This window comes from Eleginops maclovinus, chromosome 9 (genome assembly GCF_036324505.1).
Source record: "Eleginops maclovinus isolate JMC-PN-2008 ecotype Puerto Natales chromosome 9, JC_Emac_rtc_rv5, whole genome shotgun sequence".
Taxonomy (NCBI): domain Eukaryota; kingdom Metazoa; phylum Chordata; class Actinopteri; order Perciformes; family Eleginopidae; genus Eleginops; species Eleginops maclovinus.
The window spans coordinates 22,331,026-22,355,321 of NC_086357.1; the positions used below are offsets into that span (position 1 = coordinate 22,331,026).

At 40.3% G+C, this 24,296-nt stretch overlaps 3 protein-coding genes and 1 non-coding gene across 5 annotated transcripts in view; all 4 read left to right on the top strand.

The window, feature by feature from the left end:
* Window positions 1-803: 803 nt before the first annotated feature.
* Window positions 804-8,575, top strand: LOC134870008 (elongation factor 2b-like). Its single transcript, XM_063892004.1, has 13 exons — window positions 804-1,028; window positions 1,905-2,119; window positions 2,493-2,674; window positions 2,899-3,107; window positions 3,549-3,727; window positions 3,837-3,942; window positions 4,187-4,439; window positions 4,570-4,765; window positions 4,876-5,242; window positions 5,323-5,676; window positions 5,817-5,999; window positions 6,304-6,436; window positions 8,203-8,575. Exons 1-13 carry the CDS (start codon window positions 1,026-1,028, stop codon window positions 8,394-8,396), a joined length of 2,574 nt encoding a protein of 857 aa, XP_063748074.1. The 5' UTR covers window positions 804-1,025; the 3' UTR covers window positions 8,397-8,575.
* On the top strand, window positions 4,033-4,101 carry LOC134870268 (small nucleolar RNA SNORD37). The gene has a single exon (XR_010166538.1). It is a non-coding gene; the product is annotated as a small nucleolar RNA SNORD37 (small nucleolar RNA).
* Window positions 8,576-11,017: 2,442 nt separating the features above from the next.
* On the top strand, window positions 11,018-14,892 carry hmg20b (high mobility group 20B). Of its 2 annotated transcripts, none has more exons than XM_063890572.1 (9): window positions 11,018-11,124; window positions 12,176-12,261; window positions 12,413-12,613; window positions 12,903-13,023; window positions 13,165-13,217; window positions 13,316-13,382; window positions 13,485-13,700; window positions 13,996-14,128; window positions 14,245-14,892. In XM_063890572.1, exons 2-9 carry the CDS (start codon window positions 12,181-12,183, stop codon window positions 14,255-14,257), a joined length of 885 nt encoding a protein of 294 aa, XP_063746642.1. In that variant the 5' UTR covers window positions 11,018-11,124; window positions 12,176-12,180; the 3' UTR covers window positions 14,258-14,892. The 2 variants fall into 2 exon arrangements, with proteins under 2 accessions (XP_063746642.1, XP_063746643.1); XM_063890573.1 differs by lacking the exon at window positions 11,018-11,124 and adding an exon at window positions 11,988-12,011.
* Window positions 14,893-15,665: 773 nt separating this feature from the next.
* unc13a (unc-13 homolog A (C. elegans)) overlaps window positions 15,666-24,296 on the top strand; it is a 41,946-nt gene continuing 33,315 nt past the window's right edge. The window contains exons 1-7 of the mRNA XM_063891708.1: window positions 15,666-15,939; window positions 20,617-20,646; window positions 20,740-20,839; window positions 22,549-22,666; window positions 22,909-23,032; window positions 23,312-23,382; window positions 23,647-23,701. Of these exons, the coding sequence (XP_063747778.1) occupies window positions 15,918-15,939; window positions 20,617-20,646; window positions 20,740-20,839; window positions 22,549-22,666; window positions 22,909-23,032; window positions 23,312-23,382; window positions 23,647-23,701 (520 nt within the window). The 5' untranslated portion in view covers window positions 15,666-15,917. The remainder of the gene's footprint in view (window positions 15,940-20,616; window positions 20,647-20,739; window positions 20,840-22,548; window positions 22,667-22,908; window positions 23,033-23,311; window positions 23,383-23,646; window positions 23,702-24,296) is intronic.

The following is a 24,296-nucleotide window of genomic DNA, read 5'->3' on the forward strand; positions in this document are numbered from 1 at the left end:
ATATCTAGTCCAAAACATCACTTAAATTATCATACATTGAATCACTCTTCTTGCTATGTTAATAGTAGCATCATAAAACAGGTTGATAACTGTTTCTTCAATTGAAATAGTCAATCAGATTTGAGATGGTCCAGTTTGTCCCATGGCAAAAATAATTAGGAGTTTATTTAAGCACACTGCATAAATATGACTCGGCAATTATTTTTCAAATTGATAATAGACCACACTTTTATGTACAAATGTAATTGTCTGATACCAGCACATGAGTTTCTGTGTTTATTTTGACCTAATTCAAGTCTGACTTTATGTTAAAAACTGGATCTGGGATGGGAGAAGTAGCTACACAGATCTTCTACTTGAGTAAAAGTAGAGGTGTAGAAATATTTTGTTACTAGTAAAAGTCCTGCATTCAAAATGTTACTCCAGTAATCATTATGCAGATTGGCCCATTTCAGAATCATATGTTTTGATTATAATTATTGATGCATTAATATGTTTGTCACCGCTGGTAAAGGAGCAGCTAGTCTGAATTACTTTATTTACTGCAGCGTAGTTTGTGAATGTTACTCCAGGTGTAACTAAAGCTTTATAGAGTTGATTATATTTCTAATTATTAATCCAGATGTGCAAAGTAATTGAAGACGAAGTCATTCAGAAAAAGTACACCAGTGGAGTAGAAATGCAAACTAAGTAAAGAACAAGTCCCTCAAATGTGTACCTAGCTACAGTCCTTGAATAAATATACTTAGTAACTTTACACCACTGCCTAAACTTGTAAAATGGCTGACATAATGTTGCCTTACCGGAATGTCACGTCATAAGAACCATGGATGCGATTAGATTAGAACACGCGACCGATCGAGCGTAATTACGGTACGTGACGACGCACAGGCCTGACGCTCGTAGTATAAAGGCCTACTTTCTGACGTCAGCTGTCTCTTTCCTGCCTATGCCCTGGTGAGGTGGGCAGCGTAACATTTCCTGTCTCTTTTCGCCACTAAGCGGATCCAAAACCATCCGTCAAAATGGTGAGTTGATTATTTGTCACAGAGTTATTACTCATATATCGTACATAAACGGTGCCTTCTATGCGATTATTAACGTTTGTTTGGCCGTTTTCACGGATAATATCCTAACTTGCATCTCAACTGAACTGTGGATTGTGCTTTGATCAAAATGGCAGCCATTCTGTCATCGATTCAAAAAGGGCGAAGAAAAATCTAAAAAAGTGTTGAATGGGTATAACAAGTCGTTTGTGTTTATCTGTTTAAGTTAGTGGAGTTTTTTTTTTTTGATCCCATACGGTTTTTTTTTAGCAAAGGCCCCAAATGTCTAAAATAAGATGACGCTACGGTATTTCGCCGGCTAACTTTCCTAGCTTTGCCTCAACGTTAGCCATTCAAGAGAAAATGGCGTTAATGTCTATTTGAGTAGCTGAATAAGGACAAGTGTCTGTTTTTAAATATGATGCGTACGATGGCGCCATGTTTGTTTTTGGATGTTACGGTCAGGGGGGGAAATCATTTACCGGCCCCACCGGCTAGTTTAGCTAGTAAGCTAAAGTTAGCATGTAGCATCATGTCAGTCTGTACACGTGGCCTATTCGTGTCGACATATTATGCCGGTGCTTGCGTGTTTGAATCTTCTTTTACTAAACGTTTGGGGAAAGGTTCATTAAGTAAAATATCACCGGCTATATCATTAAACACAGACAATGGGTTGACATTTAAAATAGGCTGACTGGATATGGCGTTATGTCACAGCTATTATGAACGTGGAAAACGCCCTGGGTGGAAGTACAGGACCGTTATCGTTGCGTCAGCAGGGTTTTTCGATATGCTGCAGAGGCAGTTGCTTTATTTATTTTTTGTGAATGCTCTAATTGTATTTATTTTCTTCCTTAGGTGAACTTTACCGTCGACCAGATCCGTGCGATCATGGACAAGAAGTCCAACATCCGTAACATGTCTGTGATCGCTCACGTCGATCACGGCAAGTCAACTCTGACAGACTCGCTCGTGTCAAAGGCTGGCATCATTGCCTCTGCTCGTGCAGGAGAAACCCGTTTCACTGACACGCGTAAAGATGAACAGGAACGTTGCATCACCATTAAGTCAACGTAAGTATCATGTTATATATTCAACTGTACTTCTACAGTTTATGATTTCGAAACCTCTGCATTCAAAAGTAAAATCTTTACTTGGTGCCCTTGTTTCATCCTGGCAATGAGTAAAACAAAAAAAAATGTTTAATGAAGGAAATGCTTGCTGTTTCTGTCTCCTAAAATCCATCTTGCAGTTAAAACTAGAAACCTTTGTGTTTTGGGAAACAATCTGTTCCCTTTTTTAATATATTCAATGACATGCATGTCAACTTTGCAGGTAAAAACTCAACCTATTACTAATAGTCATATCCAAGTTTTATTATTTGGTAATCTTGAAATTTTGCATTTGGCATCTGACTTTTTTCTAACGTATGTACTTGACTTGCAGCGCCATTTCCCTCTACTACGAACTGGCCGAGAATGATTTGGCCTTCATTAAGCAGACCAAGGATGGCGCTGGCTTCTTGATCAACCTGATTGACTCTCCAGGTCACGTTGACTTCTCTTCTGAAGTAACTGCTGCTCTCCGTGTCACTGACGGAGCCCTGGTTGTTGTGGACTGCGTATCTGGTAAGGCTGAACAATACTAAATAGCCTATGCAAACTCCCATTGTGATAACAAATTATCACTTGCATCTTTATCTTTGCCCACAATGCACAGTTAACAATCACAATCATGCTACAGAAAAGCTCCAGGTGCTGACATGAAATGTCAATAATTAGCCATAGATGAAACTGCACAACAACACAGCTGCTTATTTTGAAATTAACTCAACTCGTTGATTCCCTGCTAGGTGTTTGTGTGCAAACTGAGACCGTGCTCCGTCAGGCCATTGCTGAGCGTATCAAGCCAGTCCTGATGATGAACAAGATGGACCGTGCCTTGTTGGAGTTGCAGCTGCAGCCTGAAGACCTTTACCAGACTTTCCAGCGTATTGTTGAGTCAGTCAACGTCATCATCGCCACATATGGTGAAGAGGATGGGCCTATGGGACATCTCCCGGTAAGTGGCTGCCTAACCCTTTTATATGTAATAAGGGATCCATGTTTCACAGTAATTTTCTGTGTGTTTTCTAACTAAATGGATGTGATTTTGATAAACTACTGTTTCCTGTTTGATGGAATGTGCTGCAACCGTAACAACTTGTTTTATTTAACTACAAAATAAATCTGATTCATGTAACTTATAATTACAAATGTGTGTTTAACATGGTACCAAGTTAATTGGTGCATTGTCACATGTGTGGTTTAGCTTGGTTCTGTAACTACATTTTTAATTAGTAGTTAGGAAATTTGAGCATCCCGTTTCTTAACAGTAGCCGCACAGAAGGTGTCCTTGTAGTACTTTGTCCAATGTATAATCAGCCAGATGAATTTGACATGCATCGAAAACAGTCTTCTCATGCCTGATTTTTTTTTTTTAAATTTATGTCATCTCTTAAAGGTCTCACCAGTGATTGGAACCGTGGGCTTTGGCTCTGGGCTCCATGGCTGGGCTTTCACCTTGAAGCAGTTTGCTGAAATGTATGCAGCCAAGTTTGCTGCCAAGGGCAACACCCAGATGTCTCCAGACGAGCACTGCAAGAAAGTGGAAGACATGATGAAGAAGCTGTGGGGCGACAGGTGAGTCTCTGAAACAGATCTTGATAAACATATCAAGTGCAAGCAATAAAGGAACATGTGCAACTACACTTAACTGTGTTGGTAAATTTTGACACTTTGACTTCTCTAGGTACTTTGATCCTGCCACTGGAAAGTTCTACAAGAGTAGCAATCTACCTGCAGGCTCCAAGCTCCCTCGCACCTTTGTGGCGCTCGTCCTGGACCCCATCTTCAAGGTAACGTGAAACTCGTGTGAAAGAGCTTCTTAAAAGCAGTGCTAAATACATTTGGAATTTGTAAACTTGTGCTAAATATGTAATGTGCCTGCAAGTGATGATTTGAAACATTCTTCACTTTGACCTGATTAACCAGTGATGATAGCTCTCATTCTGAGCAGGACACAGAAACATTTGTTTGCTTTAACATTGTTGTCTTGGTCATGTAACTGCAGCCCCCTAATTAGATTCTTTTATTATTTAGGTGTTCGCTGCTATCATGAATTTCAACAAAGAGGAAACTGCCAAACTTCTCAGTAAGCTGGAGGTCAAGCTGGATACTGAGGACAAGGACAAGGAGGGTAAGCCTCTTCTGAAGGCTGTGATGCGCCGCTGGCTGCCTGCCGGTGAGGCTCTTCTTCAGATGATCACCATCCACCTGCCTTCCCCCGTCACTGCCCAGAAGTACCGTTGCGAAATGCTCTACGAAGGACCTATGGATGATGAGTGTGCCATGGGTATGACGTTTATTTATATAAAATGTTCTCGTATACAGTAATTAGAAGTTTCCTCATGCATATCACATGCACACTTAAGTAATTTCATTGAGACTGAGGCACTAAGCCAGATGTTGCTTTGGTTTTTCAGGTATCAAGAACTGTGACCCCAAGGCACCTTTGATGGTGTACATCTCCAAGATGGTCCCCACCAATGACAAGGGTCGCTTTTATGCATTTGGTCGCGTGTTCTCTGGATCCGTCTCCACTGGCCTGAAGGTACGCATCATGGGCCCAAACTATACCCCTGGAAAGAAAGAGGATCTGTACTTGAAGCCAATCCAGAGGTGAGTTTCATCAGCTATTTGACATGCATCAGTTATGTGATTTAAATGAACCGATATGTCATATCCAAATTGTGTTTTTTTTCCCCTACGCACACAATACTCTTTGGCAGGACCATTTTGATGATGGGTCGTTATGTTGAGCCCATTGAAGACGTGCCTTGTGGTAACATCGTGGGTCTGGTTGGAGTGGATCAGTTCCTTGTCAAGACTGGAACAATCACCACCTTCGAGCATGCGCACAACATGAAAGTGATGAAGTTCAGTGTCAGCCCTGTCGTGAGAGTTGCTGTGGAGGTCAAAAATCCTGCTGACCTGCCCAAGCTGGTGGAGGGTTTGAAGCGTCTGTCCAAGTCTGATCCTATGGTGCAGTGCATCATTGAGGAGTCTGGCGAACACATCGTTGCTGGAGCTGGAGAGCTGCATTTGGAGATCTGCCTGAAGGATCTGGAGGAGGATCATGCTTGTGTTCCACTCAAGGTAATAAGGGAATAAAACCAAACATTACTATTATTGCTAAAGGAAAACTTTTTTTACATTAAATCTCGTTTTCTTTTTAGAAATCTGATCCAGTGGTCTCCTACAGGGAGACAGTCAGTGTGGAATCATCTGTGGTGTGTCTGTCCAAGTCCCCCAACAAGCACAACCGTCTGTTCATGAAGGCTGCTCCCTTTGAGGAGGGCTTGGCAGAGGCCATTGAGAAGGGTGACATCTCCCCTCGTCAGGAGTTGAAGCTGCGTGCCAGATACCTTGCTGATACGCACGATTGGGATGTTGGAGAGGCCAGAAAGATCTGGTGCTTTGGCCCTGATGGAACTGGCCCCAACCTTTTGGTGGATGTCACCAAGGGAGTGCAGTACCTTAATGAGATCAAGGATAGTGTTGTGGCTGGCTTCCAGTGGGCAGTCAAGGAGGTAAGCGGGCCGATATGGACATAAATTCACTGTTCAGCTGTTCTAGTCATGTTCGTATAGCATCTTGTGTCAGGTCATTTCTTAAAGCTATTGTTTGCTGGCTTCGGTTTATCAACAATTTGTCTCATTTTTGTCTTTAGGGTGTCCTCTGTGAAGAGAACATGCGTGCCGTTCGCTTCAACGTCCATGATGTTACCCTGCACACAGATGCTATTCATCGTGGTGGTGGTCAGATTATTCCAACAGCTCGCAGATGCCTGTATGCATGCCAACTCACCGCTGAGCCCAAAATGATGGAGCCAGTCTACCTGGTGGAGATTCAGGTAAGTGTCACCAAAGATGTTTCAAAATAGCCGAATACCTCCATCAATATGAGGATGAAATTTGATGGTGGACAATTGGTGCTTAAAACGTTTACCTCGAAGATCATCTTAACTTACTGTATACCCTTTTTTGAAAATGACTTGGCTTTACTATAATGCAGCCTTTAGCAGAAATGATATCTAAGATCGTATATCAATACTGCAGTGATGCAGTTCCCGGGCCTAGTGTCAACAACGTCAGTTTTCAGTACTTGCCTGTGATTTCTAAAAAATAATATTTTCTGTACGACTTTTTCCTTATTAGTGTCCCGGAAGTGCAGTTGGTGGAATCTACGGTGTGTTGACCAGAAGACGTGGTCACGTCTTTGAAGAGATCGCTGTTGCAGGAACACCCATGCGTGTCACCAAGGCCTTCCTGCCTGTCATGGAGTCCTTTGGTAAGTTGTCTTTTTACAAGGGTGACCTGTTCAGAATAGAGAACAGCAAATGTCTGCATCTGCTGTACACTTATTTATTGTTACTCAGTTAGGATAGGTCTGTCTTATGTGTAGTGCCTGTGCACTTTACCTCTTCACTTTGGGATAGAGAAAAACATTTTTTCAATTCCTTTATGAATGGCACATGTGGAGAGATACACAATAAAGCTGACTTTGGCTAGATCATCAAACCCTTAGTTCCCAACCGACTGTTGCCAGCTGATTTTATTTAAAGATCCCCTGTTATGCAAAATGCACTTTTTAATGTCTTTTATACCTAAATGTCTCCCTGGTGTGTTAGTAGACTTTCAGTGTCAGAAAATAGAACCCGCTCTCTTTTCCTCCCTACCCACATTTCTAAAAACGGCGGCACAAACGAGCTGTTCCAGATTTGCTTCGGTTATGATGTCAGAACAAAATTAATGCCTGATGTGGTTATGAACATAATATGGCGTTTAGTTGCAGCAGTGTATAGCTGAGTATCTTCTGGTAGAAAACATTCAGAGGAGAAAGAGCTGCATGATGCTGCAAATGGGAGTGTTCATCTGAAATGGGATTTCTCCATAGGATTTTGGAAATAGCTCGAAATAAGGTCTGTGGTTGGCACAAATTTAATAGACAGATCAGGTTTTGTTCGACAACATTCAATACATCAGCAGTGACCCCCCCCCCCCCCCCCCATCACTGGTGATTTGACGAGTTTGTGTCTGAAAAGCGATGGTTGTTAACAAGTGGCTGAATAGGACTACAGAAGTTGTCGAGGACGTTGTACGTCGAAAAATTAAAGACTCCCGCTCATCTTTGTAAAACAATATCAGACTGGTAAATAAACGGGGATGACTTCTATTTAAATTCAGTGTGGCTAAAACAAAAATCTGTTGAAATATGCAAGCGCTTGAAAGTCAGTTGAAACGATCTTAAGGGGCTTGACGTTTAAGTCGTGCGACCCGGCTGTACTCGTCTGTAGTTTGTTTATAGCATAACATCAGCATTTTGCTTCTGGCGATTACATTTATGATTCGAAAATTATAGAAGTATGATAGACATGTGGAGATTATCCGGCTGAACAAAAGTTGCATTCATCAAACAGGTTTGTTTTCCACAGACTAACTATATATAATTACAATGTTCCAAAATCCTACGGCGAAATCGCATTGCTTATTTGTCGAGGGAACTCGTGCGCAGCTCACTTCCGGGTCGGTCTAGAAAAATACATCATCCCTGCACCACCTCATGGGTGATCTGTTTGGTATTTTTGAGCAAAGCACTTCCCAGACAAGTTTTGTATAGATGGTGCCCTACAATACATTGTTCAAATGTAGCATAATGGGAGACCTTCTTCTTAATATATTTATTAAAGTGTGGTGTTCTCTCTCTCCTAGCAAATGCATTTATTATTGAGATCTTACTTAAAAACTGAGTGTCCAGGTGTATGTGGCCTGGTGTTTTATTTAATCATGCATCAATGGTAACGTCTCCAAATAAGCGGATTCTAAGGGCAAATTTATTCATCAGTGCCTGTGTTTATCAAATATATCCATTGTACCATTATAAGTCATTGCAGTCTTTAGTACAGATGCATACAATAATAAAGCAAAAGTTTCAGCTCCACACAAACAGCAGTTGGATTTAATTATCAAAGGTTCACTTCCTCATTCGCCGGCTTCGCTATCCCTCGTAATTGTTGGGAAGGTATAACGAGCATGCTTTGCTTTGTCTATTCCCAGGTTTCACAGCTGACCTTCGTTCCCACACTGGTGGCCAGGCCTTCCCACAGTGCGTGTTCGACCATTGGCAGATCCTCCCCGGAGACCCAACGGACCCCGCATCCAAGCCCGGTATCGTTGTCACCGACGCGCGCAAACGCAAGGGGCTCAAGGAAGGTGTCCCACTACTGGAGAACTACCTGGATAAAATGTAATCGCTATGACTACACTTGGCTTTCGCCTCATTCCTCCCTTCCCAAAAGATATGTCTACATTGGGGGACTGGACTATACAGAACAAAGTGAGCACTAATGTTTGCCAAAACAATTGAAAATAATGAATAAACACCCACAAAAATTGTAAACGAAGTAAATAAAATAAAAATAAAAACCAATGATTACGGCGTTCTTGTTTCTTTAACACGTGGAAGCTGACTTTTTTTCTCATGTATTATCTGCCACAAGGGGTGTCTCAGTCAAAAGACATTGTTCTGTCATCAAGTTTCTAGGATCATGGGATGTTCACTGATCTTTCCCTGTGCTTCACCAACTTAGCATTCATAGTTGACACGTTTTTTTTGTCAGAAAGTGAATATCTTGCAAGAGTCTCAAATCAAACGCTCCAGCTGAACAGAATGTCCTCTTGGGGACCGCCTTGAGGAAGTTTCCGTTAACTTGAGGATTAACTGTTTCCTTTGATGCTCAAAGTCTCTGTCTCACTTGGACACATGGCTTTAAACTGCCACTGGAGCTGTTAGCAAAAGCATGCACACGTAATGGAACGTAATATCCAAACATTTTGGTGGTGTTGACAATGTGCAGAGTTGTTATAGATGTCTTATCCGAAACAAATGTAATTAAGAATGAATAAAGTTGTTACTCCGACTGCTCACATTTGCTTGGTTTGTTCTTTTTAATAACTTAAGATCCATATAACCTTACTCCGTGGCCTTCAGGTGACCAAATGCAAGTGTGTCCATGTAGGAAAACTAAACACTTTAGATTACTACACAACATTAAACCAAAGGCAGGTTAAACATTGTAATGCGGCCATAATGCATGTATTACTACTACATTTAAGATAATAGGGTTGAATGAATCTGATATTGTATTTTACAATTTGGGGACTTCCCTAAAATTATGACTTAATTTAGCATCATTTATAATAGCTTGAAGAGTTATGATATATTTGCATGGTTTATGATAATGCCATTATAGCCTGCTTTCTATGATAAGCCCTTTTAAATGTGTGTATGACTTCAAAGTATACGGCCATGGTTTGTGATGAAATTCTTTCTTGATTTTGTACTTATAAATGACTAAACATTACAAGAATATTTGATATAAAATTAAACCTGACATCAAATATGACTGGGATAAAAATACGTATTTCTGTTGTGTTCCAGATGATGAGACCTACAACTAGAAAATAGTATGTCGCTTGTATATTGAATAAAGAGATACATTTTTTTTTCCCAAAAAATATTGAAAATCGACCCGTTTCAAGAAGCTTTTATTAACACCACAGTACTTAAATTCAATAAAATCACAAAAAATCAAACTTATTTTTTGCTAGAATGCTTAGCCATTAACAAATATGGTTAATTTCTGGAAATGTGAAGATACAAGTTAAAGTGTTATGGTAGGTTAATCTATATTTATGTCAAAGAACAGCAGCAGGACATGGTGTGGTGGGCTGGAGTTTTCCCAACTCTAAAGGTAGTCTTTGAAATACTCTAGGTCTCTATGATACAGCATATTGTTTTATACCACATTGAATATGAATTATTGTCATGATAGTTTCTGATTAAGTCATGTACATTATACATGATTAAGTACAAAGTGGAATGAAGAGTAGGGAGTGTTAATAAACTAGTTTAATACCTTATGATCCACGTTAATGAATGAACAAGTAAGATAGAAACAGCATGAACATAGTAACATATTTGGAAGTGCAGGTAGCGTAAATATATAGCGCAGTAATGCTTATGGTAGACATGTACAAATACACAATTTTATGAAGTGTACTACATTTACTACCCTCCACCTACAGACTGCGCCACTGCCTGACTCAGTCTTTGAACTGACCGGTCGCCGGTTCACGTCCCCGGTCGGACTGGAGCGCTGCTTCCCATTGCTCCTTGTACTAGGATGGGTTAAAATGTAAACGTTAAATTGTGTGTGTGTGTGTGTGTGTGTGTGTGTGTGTGTGTGTGTGTGTGTGTGTGTGTGTGTGTGTGTGTGTGTGTGTGTGTGTGTGTGTGTGTGTGTACTCTGTACTGTACATTTATTACAAAAATTAAACTCCAACTGCAGCATACTGTTGATGTATAAACGTATAATTTGTTAGCCCTCCTATATAACCAGCAGCTGTTACTGAATTATTAGTTCAAAATGACTACAACTACAACAGAAGAATCCAAAAGCCTTTACATGAATTCATAGTATGGAAGACAGGGGATATGTTTATAATTTTGAAATGTTTCCTGATTATACCAACATACTTAACTGTTATCGTTTTGAATGCAGGACCTTTAAGATAAGATCATTCTTTATTAGTCCCACAATGTTGACATTAGCAGTGTTACAGCAGCAAGGGGACAGTACAACAGTTTAACCGTAAAAAACAAATATGGTGGCCAGACTTAACATCACATTTAAATGATTGTACAAATGATATTGATAGTGCACATGAACATGTTAAAAAACAACGTAGTGTTTTTTACAGGGTAGAATAAGTATGAAGCACTTTGTAATAGCATCTTCACTGAAAGGACCTTAATACCGCCCCCCCCCCCCCCCCCCCCCCAACCCCCACCACTGCTTGTCTAGTGTGGTTCATGGGAATATGCGGCCAACCAATCATGATTCTCCATGCCGATCCACCGACCAATCACATAGCAGGCAGGGTTCTCTTCCTGTTTGGCCGAGGGAATCATATTCGGTGAGTTTAGAAGACGTTTATCCCCCAAAAAGTATAAATAATGTATTCAATCTGCCTGTTCCTTGAGTGACTTAACGTTATTTTATAAATTACATATATTTCTGTTTTTTACATGTGAAGAGATAGTATTTTAGATTACCTTTTTATCCGTTGTGTAAACAGTTAGCCGCTTTGATGAACAGCTAGCAGCCAGGTTAGCTTAATAATGGTGATGTGTTTTTTGTTTCTTATCTGTTTTACAACTTCCCCTATATTCTCCTGTAGAGACCTTTCCCCCGGACATAACCCTTACGGATAAGGACCCATTTTCACAACTAAATACCTTCATATTTTACCTAAATAAATACATATTTAAATAACATAACAAGCACAAACAGTGCTCGTATAACACCTACAAATGAACACAGACAGAAAAAATACCTTTCATTATACACGTCAACAGTGCCACTAACCAGATCCTAAATGAGCACATAGATCGAATAAAACCTCTGTGACACAATTTGAACAAATACTTAACATTAAAACCTTCATAAGGTGTGATTAATTTACAGGCCTGTTCAATTTGAGTGTATAAACTAGTGCTGGAACAATTCATGGATCAACCTTAAATGAATAATTGCTGATCCTAATAGTCTTCATTCATTGGTTGTAATTTAAATACCTTTGGGTTTTGCAGCGAGGTTAGCTTACTGTATCTGTTTTACAACTTATCCTATGTTATACTGTACAGACTTTTCTCCCTCGGACATAACCCTTACGACTACATACTAACACATTAGTATCTCAAACCTTTATATGTTCACTTACCTATTTAAGATAACATAAATAATAAGATAAGATATTTTTCATTGATCCGATTTGGACTATTTTTCATCACAGCAGCATAGGTAAGACATTGCACATGAATTAGAGGTAAATAGAATACAATACAGCTACTTTATTATCTCTTGCCTTTTATCTGCTATGTCACTATTGCTGTAACACAGTAACTGTCCCCGCTGCGGGACTAATAAAGGAATTTTGTTTCTGATTCTGATTGTCCAATATACAGAGATCATGGGAGGGATCAAACAAGAGCAGAGTGATGCATCGAATCAGTCCAAACCTTCACATTCAGCAGACCAACCACAAGATGAGGTGAGTGCTGTTACGTGTGACGAGTCATCATTGATTGTAATTGAAATACCTCTGGGTCTGGACTTCTGTCAGTGAAAACAAGCTAAATATTGTCTATTTGTTGACATTGAGCATTGAAGATGACCTGCCCGTTGTTTCCCCCCCTCTTCAGCCAAAGAAGAGAGGCTGGCCAAAGGGAAAGAAAAGAAAGAAGGTGCTACCAAATGGTCCCAAGGCACCAGTAACAGGATATGTCCGCTTCCTAAATGAACGTCGAGAACTAATGCGGGCCAGATACCCTGACTTACCTTTCCCAGAAATCACCAAGAGACTTGGAGCAGAGTGGACACGGTTGGCCCTGAATGACAAACAGGTAGTTATGCAATTGTTGCAACAAGTATGCATGTCAGAAGTTTTTTAACAAAGTATATTCAGTACAACCTAATTCTGTGAGCAGTATTAATGATGCTGTATTATTTGGCCAGTTGGACAAAATGTCATAAAGATGTTGAAGACATTGATTTCTGTGGTTTGATTTGATCTTTCTTAAAGATATTTCTCATCAGTGGTGGTTTTATGCTTGATAGTTGTGAAATGCGCATGCTGGAAAAGGTGTTAAATGTTCCCTCATTAAAGCTGTCCAACATTATTTGTAATAACAGCGCTACCTTGACGAGGCAGAACGGGAGAAGATGCAGTATGCTCAGGAACTGAAGGAATATCAGCAGACCGAGGCCTTTCAGATCACCACTGCTAAGATACAAGACAAGAGGATCAAGAAAGGTGACTACTCTGCTCTACTTACTTTATCATACATATCATATAGACAACATCACAAGGGCAAATAGCAAGATACTGCTTAGTTTGTATCTTTTACTCCATGTAACGTGAGCTGTAATATCCACATGCAATGTTATCTTGCAGAGGACACTCCGTCTGTCATCATCAGCACTCGTTCAGAGCCATCTATATCAAAGGTACATGACATCCATTTATTGCCACTGTATATTCTGCAATGTATTTTTACATACATTTTAAACATCCTAGTTTTCCATTTGCTGTTGATGTCCTTTAGGCTTCTGACCTCACAAGCAGATTCGACATTCCTATCTTCACAGAGGAGTTCCTCGATCAGAACAAAGGTAACAGAGATGATCATTCCAGTATATAGTCCAACGTATCATATAACACATAAGCTTGTACTCCCGTCTATTGCTGTACAATTTCTCTCTCTGTGGTTCCAGCTCGAGAGGCTGAGTTGCGTCGGCTTCGTAAGGCCAACATTGAGTTTGAAGAGCAGAATTCAGTGCTTCAGCGACACATTAAGGACATGTACAATGCTAAAGAGCGCCTGGAGGCTGAACTAGGGCTGGACGAGAAGCGGACGCAGGCTCTTCACCAACACTTGCTGGCTATCAAACACACACTGGTCAACAGTCTGTCATCAGTCCCCTTACCAGGTCAGCAGTCAGCTGGCACTATTTGCTCACAGGAGAAATTTAGGAATGAAGAAAGATGAATAATTAATAAAACTTCTTATTATATTTTGATGCTAGAGTTTGTCCTGTAGTATAAATGTATTGGTGTTGTTAGCAATGTTAAACGACAAGTAAACAGCATTTTCATTAATACACACTAATACACTTAAGAAAACTAATTTCCTAAGGATTGGATTGCCAAACTGTGTTGACATTTTATTTTATTTCAACTTGAGTGGATGTTTCGATTTAATTATTTTGTGACTTTTCTGAACAGATACAGGTGAGACAGCATCTCATGGGAACTTGGACTCATACCTGACTCGTCTCAATGGAGTGCTGGAGGGAAACCCTCACAAGCATCATGCACTGCTCTCCCAGCTGTGTGAAGTCCTCTCCCATCTGGACAGGTAACTTATATATCCCTTACTAAACATAGTAGGATTGTAGTGGTAAAAAACAAGTTTGAGAGCTAAAAGCCAGTGCTTTCATATTTAACAACTGTGTGCTTTTTATTCATTTTCAGTGAGAAGTTATGAGGAGACTCCAGCCGGATATATTTCCATTGCTGCATCAGAGGGACACAATAAAGGCTTGCTGGGATTAGGTCAAATCAGTGTCATTCAACAGAGCATGTGGGTATCTCAAGGAGAGTAAAGGCAAGGTTGAAAACACTTCAAAACACCACAGACGCAGGCCCTGTCTACATGCCTCTTCTTTATCAATGTGTCTATTCATGCACATGTGCATTTGTAAATGCAAATCTTTGTGGCGTTGATGAGGGGTTTTATAGTTCAGGAATTTCATTAAATGTTATGTAATTATATCTTTTCAACAGTTTTAATCAAGTCCAATTGGTTTGACCCTTACACTTTTGCGTCGTGTCAGCAGTTACCTACAGGGACATGACCTGTCCAATCCAACAAGCCTAATTATTAGTTTACAATGAATGCCAGTTGGCATTTGACGGGTGGGGAATGTGTACGTAGTGTTATTTAGAATGCATTAAAACAAAACAACTAGAAAGGGTGAAAATAAAATGTTGGGTTTAGAATTTGTGAATTTACATTGATAATATCAGGTTGTTTAATGGACAACTCATGTTGTTCGAACATTATATATTTGTATTTTCTGAAATGTTCATTAAACCAAACTGAAAATGTTTCAAACAAAAGGTGAGTGTGTTCAATTTAACTTTTTTTAAATTGTTGAGACACGTGTTGTTATATTTACAAAAGAACTTGTTTTTTCCCTGTAAAATCAAAGGGCCTTTTTTTTGTGAACTGAGTCTGTATAGATGCAGTAAATGTGTTGCTCCAACAGGGGGAGCTGTGGACCTACACTTTGGTAAAAGTCTCACTGAAAAGGATGTTGGTGGTGTGACCTGCAGTAATTATGCAACAAAAGTAATAATGACTGATTTTGCCAATGGTATACTCGGGCCACAAGAGGACACAGACACTCGTTCATGATCTAATTGTTCATCTACTTCAGTCAACTAATACTAAATAACCCAAGCTGCATAATTAGTGTGCCTCGTTATTACTTTATCACTACTAAAACATATTTGAAAACATAATTTCCTTGTTAAACTCTGCCAAAGGACTCCCTATTTACCCCTATAACTAACACTATTGCTGTCAAGTGTGCAGGAAGATGTATGAGTCATGACAAAATACATTTTCAAAGTAATCTTCTCTGGATACTCTCAAGTTGATATTGTGATATTTTCCAAGGATTCTCTGAGACATTTAGACGTCTGTTACAAAAAGAGGGAGAGGCTATTAATATCAGATGTTTCAGCCCCCCCCTCACCCCCCTCCCTCCACACAGCATCACGCCGCCCTGACGTCACTGCCAGGAGCTGGCCACGCAGCGGCGGTGCTGAAGCTGAACAAGATGGCTGTGTGTTGGGCAGCGGAAAGCTGAGAGGAAAAGGTGGCAAAGAGTCTCAAAATAAGTCAGACAGGCCATAAAAAAGACAGAAAGGATTGCGACGCTGGCGTTCACTCTCGAAGTGTAAAGATTTTTTATTTTTGTCAGGCCGAAGAGTCCTGCCAGGCCCGGTATCTTCCACTGACGGCTGGCTTCTCCATCTCCAGCCCGACGCTTCATTCCAAGGCTCAATTCTGCACAGATTGGCTCAATTACGGAAGCTGGTGAAGAAGCTGGACCCTGCACTAAAAGCGCATTTAAGAAATGTCATTGCTGTGTGTTGGAGGTAAGAGAACTAACGATAACGTCTTGGCACGACTTGTGTTTGCATTTCCTCAACCTGCTGGTGTGAGCAGATCTAAATAGCTCCAGATCTTCTCTGGTTCACTGGTTTTGGGGATTCACCTGTGCACAAAATGATCCGTCCATCGATTTATTTTTTCCGGATTTAAATCTTGAATTACATCTTTTTTTCTTTTTTTGTTGCCACATCTTAAACATTTCGGTCAACAAAATACATTCGAAAATATGTTTCGTTTTGAATAATATTTACCCGGAAAATGTTTAGTCTAGAATTAAAGCCGGGTTTATTTTACAAAACCATCCATCGCTACAGCTGGATCGATTTATAGAGTAGGTGTATGCTTTCCAGCAGTCGCTGTCAAACATAGTAAAACAAGACATCATCCACTCTCCGTTTTCCCCGGAGGACCAGAAGCGTAGGGTGTTTCTTGTTTAATGTCAAAAAAACAACACAAAGCTCTTTCAGGCAAATAACAATAATAATAATAATAATAATAATAATAATAATAATAATAATAATAATAATAATAATAATAATAATCCAAAGTGTAGACATTTTTGCGGAGTGTGGCCTAAAAGGCGTATTCATTATAGCCTATACCGGGTTCATTTAAAGCCGGATATTTCTATAAGCCACGTGATTGGCTGCAGCGTTTTTGTAATTATGTCTTGTATTGATTAAGATCTATAATGACAACTGCAACCTCTTCTCTGTTTAAATAATTCAAGGTAACAGAAAAAGAGAGATTATCTGTGTTAAGTGATAAGCCCTTAAATCTCATCCAGTCACTGTAATTATGAAACCTTTCCAAGCCAACCATATGCGGCTGTCTCTCAATGTAAAACTATCTGGGTGTTCATTGGTGTAGTCATTTGTTTCTAGAATTTTTTCTGACCAGGAGCTCGAAAAAGAAACCAAACTCTCCAATATATTTGGACTTTATTTCATCTTAATTACATAATATGAGCCTTTAGATGTCATATCATTTTAACTGAAATTGCGTTACTGTGCATGATGAAGCTCAATAGATAGTAAATGTCTGGGTAGTGAAATAACTTTATCCTGGAGATATCATGTAACCATAGCAGCATGTTAAATCTAAACTTTCGTAAGGATTAGAAATGCCCCCCCTTTTTAAAGAACATTACATGCTGTTTGCGCATCCTCTAAGTAGGGATATCCATGTCCTAACATAATTATTTCAACACATGGCAGGCTTTTGACTTGATGCAGCACAACAAATTGAATACTATTATCGGCTTTCAACGGTCCTGAAACTCTATTTAATCGTCAATGAGTTTCCTAAGTTTCATTCTCTAACACGGTTAAAAAATATGGTGGCTTACATATCAGGAAACTGAAAGGGAAAGTTTGAAAAGTGATTCCTTGAAGCTTCTTCAGATGCATGTGAGAATTGGAGCCTTTTGAGTGTGTATGAAGAGGATGCCGTGTTGTTGACACCAGAGCTTGAGATGATTGCACAGATGTCAGGATTAAGATTGTTGGGCCTGTTGGGGGGACCCTTTATATCCTGAAGCTTTGTTGGCATAGCAACCCAATGGTATTTTAGATCTCTGCTGGCATTTTATCATTATTGTCTACACACTGTTAGAGGCCTGCAGGTAGATTTATATTGATATTATATGTTTTCACAGTGGCTGAGAGAAAAATGAAGAAATAAGGAGAATGGCGGTTTACCTTGAACTGCACATTAACACGGGTCGGGCTGATAAACGATGCAGTAGCAGTGTGCAGAAGTGCATGTATACTGCACTTTCATGTCTCATGTGCCACGGAAGCTGAATAAGCGTATTCAGATCTGGCAAGGTCTTCTTACTGTCACCCCCTGTAGCGAGATGACAACAGTATACCTTACAACAGGGTTAGCCTTGAGATATTCTCATTAGTGTCACCTCCTCATTAAGGCAACATCTAATAGAGACTTTTTCACATATGTATGCAGATCATTAGGGAGGGTTTTTTGCAACATAAGTCAGAAAGTCCAGCATAAGAAATAGCAACAAACTGTCCTTGGCTAGTTCATTACCACTTCAAACACACTGCTGCCTTACTGGTATAATGAACAGGGCTACTGTAAGTCTGGAAACACGTAGGAGAAAAGATCAGTTGTATGGAAATAACATTATATACTGTACACTTTATTTTAGTATTGTGCTTTTGTGCCAGAAGATATTTTGACTCATGAAGTTTTAAGCTAGGTTTCTACTATTCACTTCGATCTTTGTTGATTTTATTGATCTATTTTAACATTTAGTCATTGGACTTCTGGATGCAATCAAAGAGACAAACCAAGCTAACATTAGCCTGAGTTCATCTACCCCTTCTATCCTGTTCCTACTGGAAAAACACTGATTTGTACGTGAAAGTGTTTTATTAAGTGTATTTACACTTTATTTTCATGGATCCCATTTGTTTTGGAGTGGAGGAGCACTGTGCGGATAATTTGGCTGCTTTATTTACTGCTGCTTTAAGTAACCCCAACTGGGAGACAACAACCCCCATAATCCCCCACTTGTGTCACGAACCTGTCTATTGTTATTGTTTTGAGTGACAGTTCCCTAGTGTTAGAAACATACATATTGTGTATTAATTAGTCAATACGAGAGTCTATAATCAATCAAGGGTGACTACCATTGTGTTATTTTATAATATTCATACTCAAGTCACTGTTGTTGATTTATTCCCCCAAGGTAAACTGCACAGCTGTTTCTCATTTAATTGTTTTTTGGCTATAACCTTTAGGTTTTTCTACTCTGCATTCCCTGTCTTCAGTTTATATTGTCGTTCCTTGCATCAGTATAATTGCTCTGCAGCGTGGGCTCCTCAAAAGCTTCTGATTATAAAAACCTCAGTAAATAAAAACCTCCTTTCAGGTCGTCTGCACCGGGGCATGAGTCAATGTATTTGTCCAATTTTTCACAGTAAAAGAAGAGAAAATCAGACTCTGTAATTGCATGGAGAGGACTCAACGTTTTCTGTTGAGGGTTTGGAGAAAACATGTAACGCACTTTTTTTTCACCTACTCCTCTTCACTCCCTTGTGCTATAACCGCAGGAATGGTGTTTAAGTCTTAAGCCTGAAAGCTGTAAGCACACACCCCTTTCCGGCACCCCCCCCACCCCTGTCACACTGAAGTGGTTATTTTTAGTCTTGGGGATGCAGCTCGCTCTGCCCGCATCCGGCTGCACAGAGAGATTAATGGAGCACAAGAGAAAGAGATAGAAAGGGAGCACACGTGCATGATCGCCTCATGGCTTGGAGCTTGTAGGAGCGAGTGATTGAGTGAGAAGGAGAGAAATGACGGTGATGCTGTGGACAGGGAGAGTGTTGGCAAGGTGCATCTCTAATAAACTCTCTGTTAAATGCAAATGAATTGGAACGCCTCTTTGTGAAATGACTTACAGTACAGTATATCCAGGGCTTCCATGGAAAATCACCCTCCTTAGGTGTGACTGCCTCGTCAGCAGCTTGAGCATCAGGATGTGTATTCGACTGTATTTTGAAGTTGGCACCAAAGCACATGCTCCACCACACCACTTACTCCGCCACCTGCCTCATGAATATCAGACCGATATTTTGGCAATCATCACGCTAGGGTTTGCTGGGTTGATGCTATTTTTAGAAGCCAATTTGTCTACAATGATTACCATGCTTATTCTGTTGTCACTGACTAAGAAAGTGACTCAGAGTGTGCTTCTTCGTCAGCATCACTTTTGTCACCTTAATTTTGGTTAATAACAGGGTGCGCTAAAAATGTACCTATTACTTATTATTTCAATTTAGACTGTGGTCCACATTTATATGTTTTCTGGCAGAAATTCACTCAGATTGTTTAAGTGCTTCCTGTCGAGGTCCAATTAGATTTATTGAGCTTAGTCTCTGTGTTTCTTTCCTGGAATGTAACATCAGTGAAAATAGGCAATCAAAAGGGATTTAAAAAAGAGATGCTCTGAATATTAATACCTCGCTACTGAACATGGGGACGCTGGGCATCGGCAGGGGGTTGGATTGAATAAATAATGAATATGCTGTTGACGTCAGTCGGGTTTAAAAAGTCAGTCTGGTGCCTCCGGAGGTCCCTGCGTGGAGGAGCTGGCAGTGGCACCTCGACAAAGCCTCGTCTGTTGTGTTAGACAAAAAGCAGCACTGCTCTGTCTTTTATCCTCCACCTCCTCTTGTCAACTATGCAGGAATAAATACACATGCATCATTCAAAGAGGACAAGGCATGTGGCCACTCTCTCCTCCCTGGCATCAGCTTCTGGCCCTGTGACTCAGAGATCCTGACATCTCCTACTGAACAGATGCAGTCTTTCATATTGAGATTGTGGCATTCTGATCAAAGCAGATAGAGGAAACCAGGCTGAGAAGAGTAGATCGCCTCCTCTTTTAAAATGCCAGGCTACTGTTATTTACCAGCCAACTAAACTTTTGTTTACATGAGCTAGAGACAGAGGCCTTGCTGCACCGTGGGTTGGATTCACACCATGCATAGGTCTAGAAAAGCTTTTGAGGATTCCCTGAATGTTATAATTAATAAAAATCATCTTCTTTCCAACTGTGACGTTAAATGTGACATTTTAGCTAAATGTTTTCATACTAAGACTAACTTATTGTGTTTTTTTTCAATTCTTTACAGTGAAGAAAGGCAAGCTTGATGGACCCCATGGTGAGTTTTGAACCTTGGAGGTCACCTGGATTGTTAATGAAAGACACACACAGGAACCGGACCAATGGTGTTTGTATTTGGTTTTTTTTACAGAGAAATTTAACACATACGTGACACTGAAGGTGCAGAATGTTAAGAGCACAACCATCGCTGTGCGTGGCAGTCAGCCATGCTGGGAGCAGGACTTCATGTTGTGAGTGCTCTTCTTGCCAACCTTTTATCTCACCATGACTTTCCCTCTTTATTGCCTAATTGGGGGAAAGGCAGTGCTATTTAAACTCTAGTTCTTACTACATTTCCCCTACCCTTCACACCTACCTGTCTTCTCTCACTTCTTCCCCTCACTACCTTCTCCTTTTAAATAGCACATGTGGTGCCTCTCTCTCTTCACAGCTTGGCAAAGCCTTGCTTCCTTTTCATTATGTCCCATTGACATATGGAGGCAGTGAAAGGCTCACAGACTGCACATATATTAAAGTTTATGCGATTTAGAAAGGTGGCATTCAATTAAAAAAGGAGGTGATAGTTGAGCCATGATTTTGACTCAAACGTTAACAGGTTTTGGATAGTACTACTGCGTATCTAAAACAGGTTATACAAACATTTTACTTCCAGATAGATCCTCTGTGAAATCGAAAAAATTGCCTCATGTGATGTCCCTCAAATTAGCGTGAGTCGGGGCTGAAGGCTCGAGGTGTAGAGTTAGAAAGACATTAGCTAAATCTCTGTAGCCCCACCAGTGAACTATTATATATTATATAATACATTTAAATCAGCTCTTAGCTTACTTTCCTCAAGCTCTAACTTTGCTGAACCAGCAGCTTTTAGTTTAAACATCAATAATATCAGTAACTCAAGCAATATTTTTGAGGCTGTAAGTTTGACATACTTCCAGAAAGTCTAATATAAATATAAAAGGAATGAATAATGTCAATTCACACGAATGAAGATGTCACCTTGGGCTCAACTGAGCTTACAGATGTTGTTCAACAACGGAGAGCATGGTCAGCTGTGACATTTATACTTCCAAAAAGGAGTTGTTTTTGCCCCCTTCCTCTTGCTTCCTCTCTTCCTCACTTCCTTTGAAAACTGAGTGGATGACATAACACCTGCTGTAGCAGAGTTCACACACACAGTGTAGAAGGGTTTCTCGAGGCTTAATTTCGCCTCATAACTCCAGAAAGTTGACTGAATTGGAAAAAGAACAGCCAAACACGACAAATACTGCCTCAATGTTTAATGAACTATACAGCCATATTTTACTTTTACTTTTCCTCTTGGTTTCTTTTACCTTTTGGGAAGCAACACACCATTTTGTGTTTTGCCAGATCACCCCTTTGGCCATAAAGAAAACAGAAAAATCTGCTTTCATATCAAAGCTGTTATTATTAGGTTTCACTTAAGACAGCCAGTGGGTTTGGGAAGGCACAGCATGACAGTGAGCGATGCCTACTGATCTGATAATCTGCAAGTCAGATTTGTAATCACTTTACAGAGCCTGTCTTTTGCAGACCTTTGCATGATGGAAAAACGAGGCAGACTTCACTGTTGATTGTCATACAGAAATAAAGATCTCCGCTGTTTTCCTATCTCTGCTCTCTTTTCTATCCTGCCAGCAGCCAGTTGACAATCACCTACTCGTTCCATCTTCATGCAGAATGACTCATTTCCCTCAGCCGATTAAATCATAGTGCACATCCATCACCAGGTTTAAGTGCAGCTTCTGATGCCATAGACTGTATTTCTGTTGAAAGCCCTCTGTGCACTGAGCTGTCTGTACGCAACCCTGTCTCCACTCGGCTTTTTAGAACATTACCTATTATTTACTCTCTTGCCTCTGCTTTCTTCCTAACTCATTTTTCTTTTTTTTTAAATCCGCCTCTTCTTCTACCTGCCGAGCAGTGAGATCAACCGGCTGGATTTGGGCCTGACAGTGGAGGTGTGGAATAAAGGCCTGATCTGGGACACCATGGTGGGCACGTTATGGATCCCCCTGCGCAACATACGGCAGTCCAACGAGGTACACAATCTCTCTCTCTCTCTCTCTCTCTCTCTCTCTCTCTCTCTCTCTCTGGCTCCAAGCATTACGTTTTATTAGCCATACTTACTGTAGATGTACACCACCATGTGCCATTAAATGTTGTTATTAATTAAGTAAGACTTGGAGAGTGACATCTGATAATCACATAGCAACAATATATTCATAATGCAGTGAGTAAATTAGCAGTGATTTTGCTCATCTTCCTCAATCTTTTTTTTCAGGAGGGTCCAGGCCAGTGGCTGACCCTGGATCTGAATGCGATCATGGCAGAAAATGAGATCTGTGGAACCAAAGACCCGACCTTTCACAGGCTGCTGCTCGACACCCGCTTTGAACTGCCACTAGGTTTGACCTTTCACCACAGTCGCAATTATCCCACCTAACAGGTTGTTAGATATGTGTTTCAATATGTCATGTGTTTCATTTATAAATTCAAGATTCCTGAAGTGTGGATATGTTTCAATGAAATGTGTAAGGAAGAAACCGGCTCTAACCGTTGCTAGTATCAGTACTGTCAGTATTACTACACTACTAACACCTCTAGTGCAAACTTGAGATTGCTTTGTAAATCCCTTTACTGCTGCAATGCCATTTAATTGTATCAATTTATATTGTGTGCTGCAGATATTCCTGAGGAAGAAGCAAGATACTGGGCCAAGAAACTTGAACAACTAAATGACATGAGAGGTCAAGATGTGAGAACTTCATTATTTTCGACATTCCCATCACTGTCTCCGTACCATCTGTCGTCTATATTTCCTCATGTATTCATTCTTTCCTTTCTATAGCATTATCTTTCATAATCCCTTTCCTACTCCGTTTCTTATCTGTCTCTTTTCTTCAATTTCCACACTCTGTGTCTCTAATTATATCTATAATAACAGTTGTATGGAAAGAGTCAATGTCTTTTAGTGCTGGATCTTCATTTCTGATTTATGTTGTTGTTGTTTTCCCCTCAGTATGCCGATCAAGAAGAACAGGAGCGACCACTCCATGCACCAACCACGCAGTGCTGTGAGTGTCACAATACACCTCCTCCTGTTCTGTCCCCCGCTGTGTCCTTTTTATGCCTCCTCTTTTTACTCTGCTCGCCCACTCTGCTCCTGAGAAAGGGATAATACAGGAGGTGGGAATGAGAATGATAGATGGAAGGAAGGAGGAAGGGCGGAACGCTGATGTGACAAATCACGGATGCAAGACTGTCTGAGTAGGATGATTTAAAGGTGCTAGATATCGATGAGTGTTGAGTGTAAACTGACAAACGATGGGTTGTCAGACACACACCACCCTGACTGACTGTCTAGTGATGATGATAAAGCGAGGAAGTGTGTGTCCTATACATCTGTAGACAGTGGGGTTGAAGGATGGCATGACGCTTGCGTGTGCAGCGATGATAACTTGTGTATTTTCTGCTCTTAGTTACTAAGCCGCACCAAGGCCGGCAGCATCTGAACAAAAGCTTTTGCACACTGCTGTAAAAACCTTGTGCTTTTCTCTCCTCAGATACATGAACTTGTGAACCCATACACATGAACACATATTGACATTGAAATAATTATATCTGCGAGCTACAGATCTCTACATGTTTGTTTACCTGGCTTTGTCGGCT

Coding starts and splice junctions, on each gene's coding strand:
- LOC134870008 (XM_063892004.1), top strand. Junction 2,120..2,492: donor TGCATCACCATTAAGTCAAC/GTAAGTATCATG, acceptor CTTGACTTGCAG/CGCCATTTCCCTCTACTACG. Junction 6,000..6,303: donor TCTACCTGGTGGAGATTCAG/GTAAGTGTCACC, acceptor TTTCCTTATTAG/TGTCCCGGAAGTGCAGTTGG.
- hmg20b (XM_063890572.1), top strand. CDS start 12,181: ATGGGAGGGATCAAACAAGAGCAGAGTGATGCATCGAATCAGTCCAAA. Junction 13,024..13,164: donor AGACAAGAGGATCAAGAAAG/GTGACTACTCTG, acceptor GTTATCTTGCAG/AGGACACTCCGTCTGTCATC. Junction 13,218..13,315: donor CAGAGCCATCTATATCAAAG/GTACATGACATC, acceptor GATGTCCTTTAG/GCTTCTGACCTCACAAGCAG.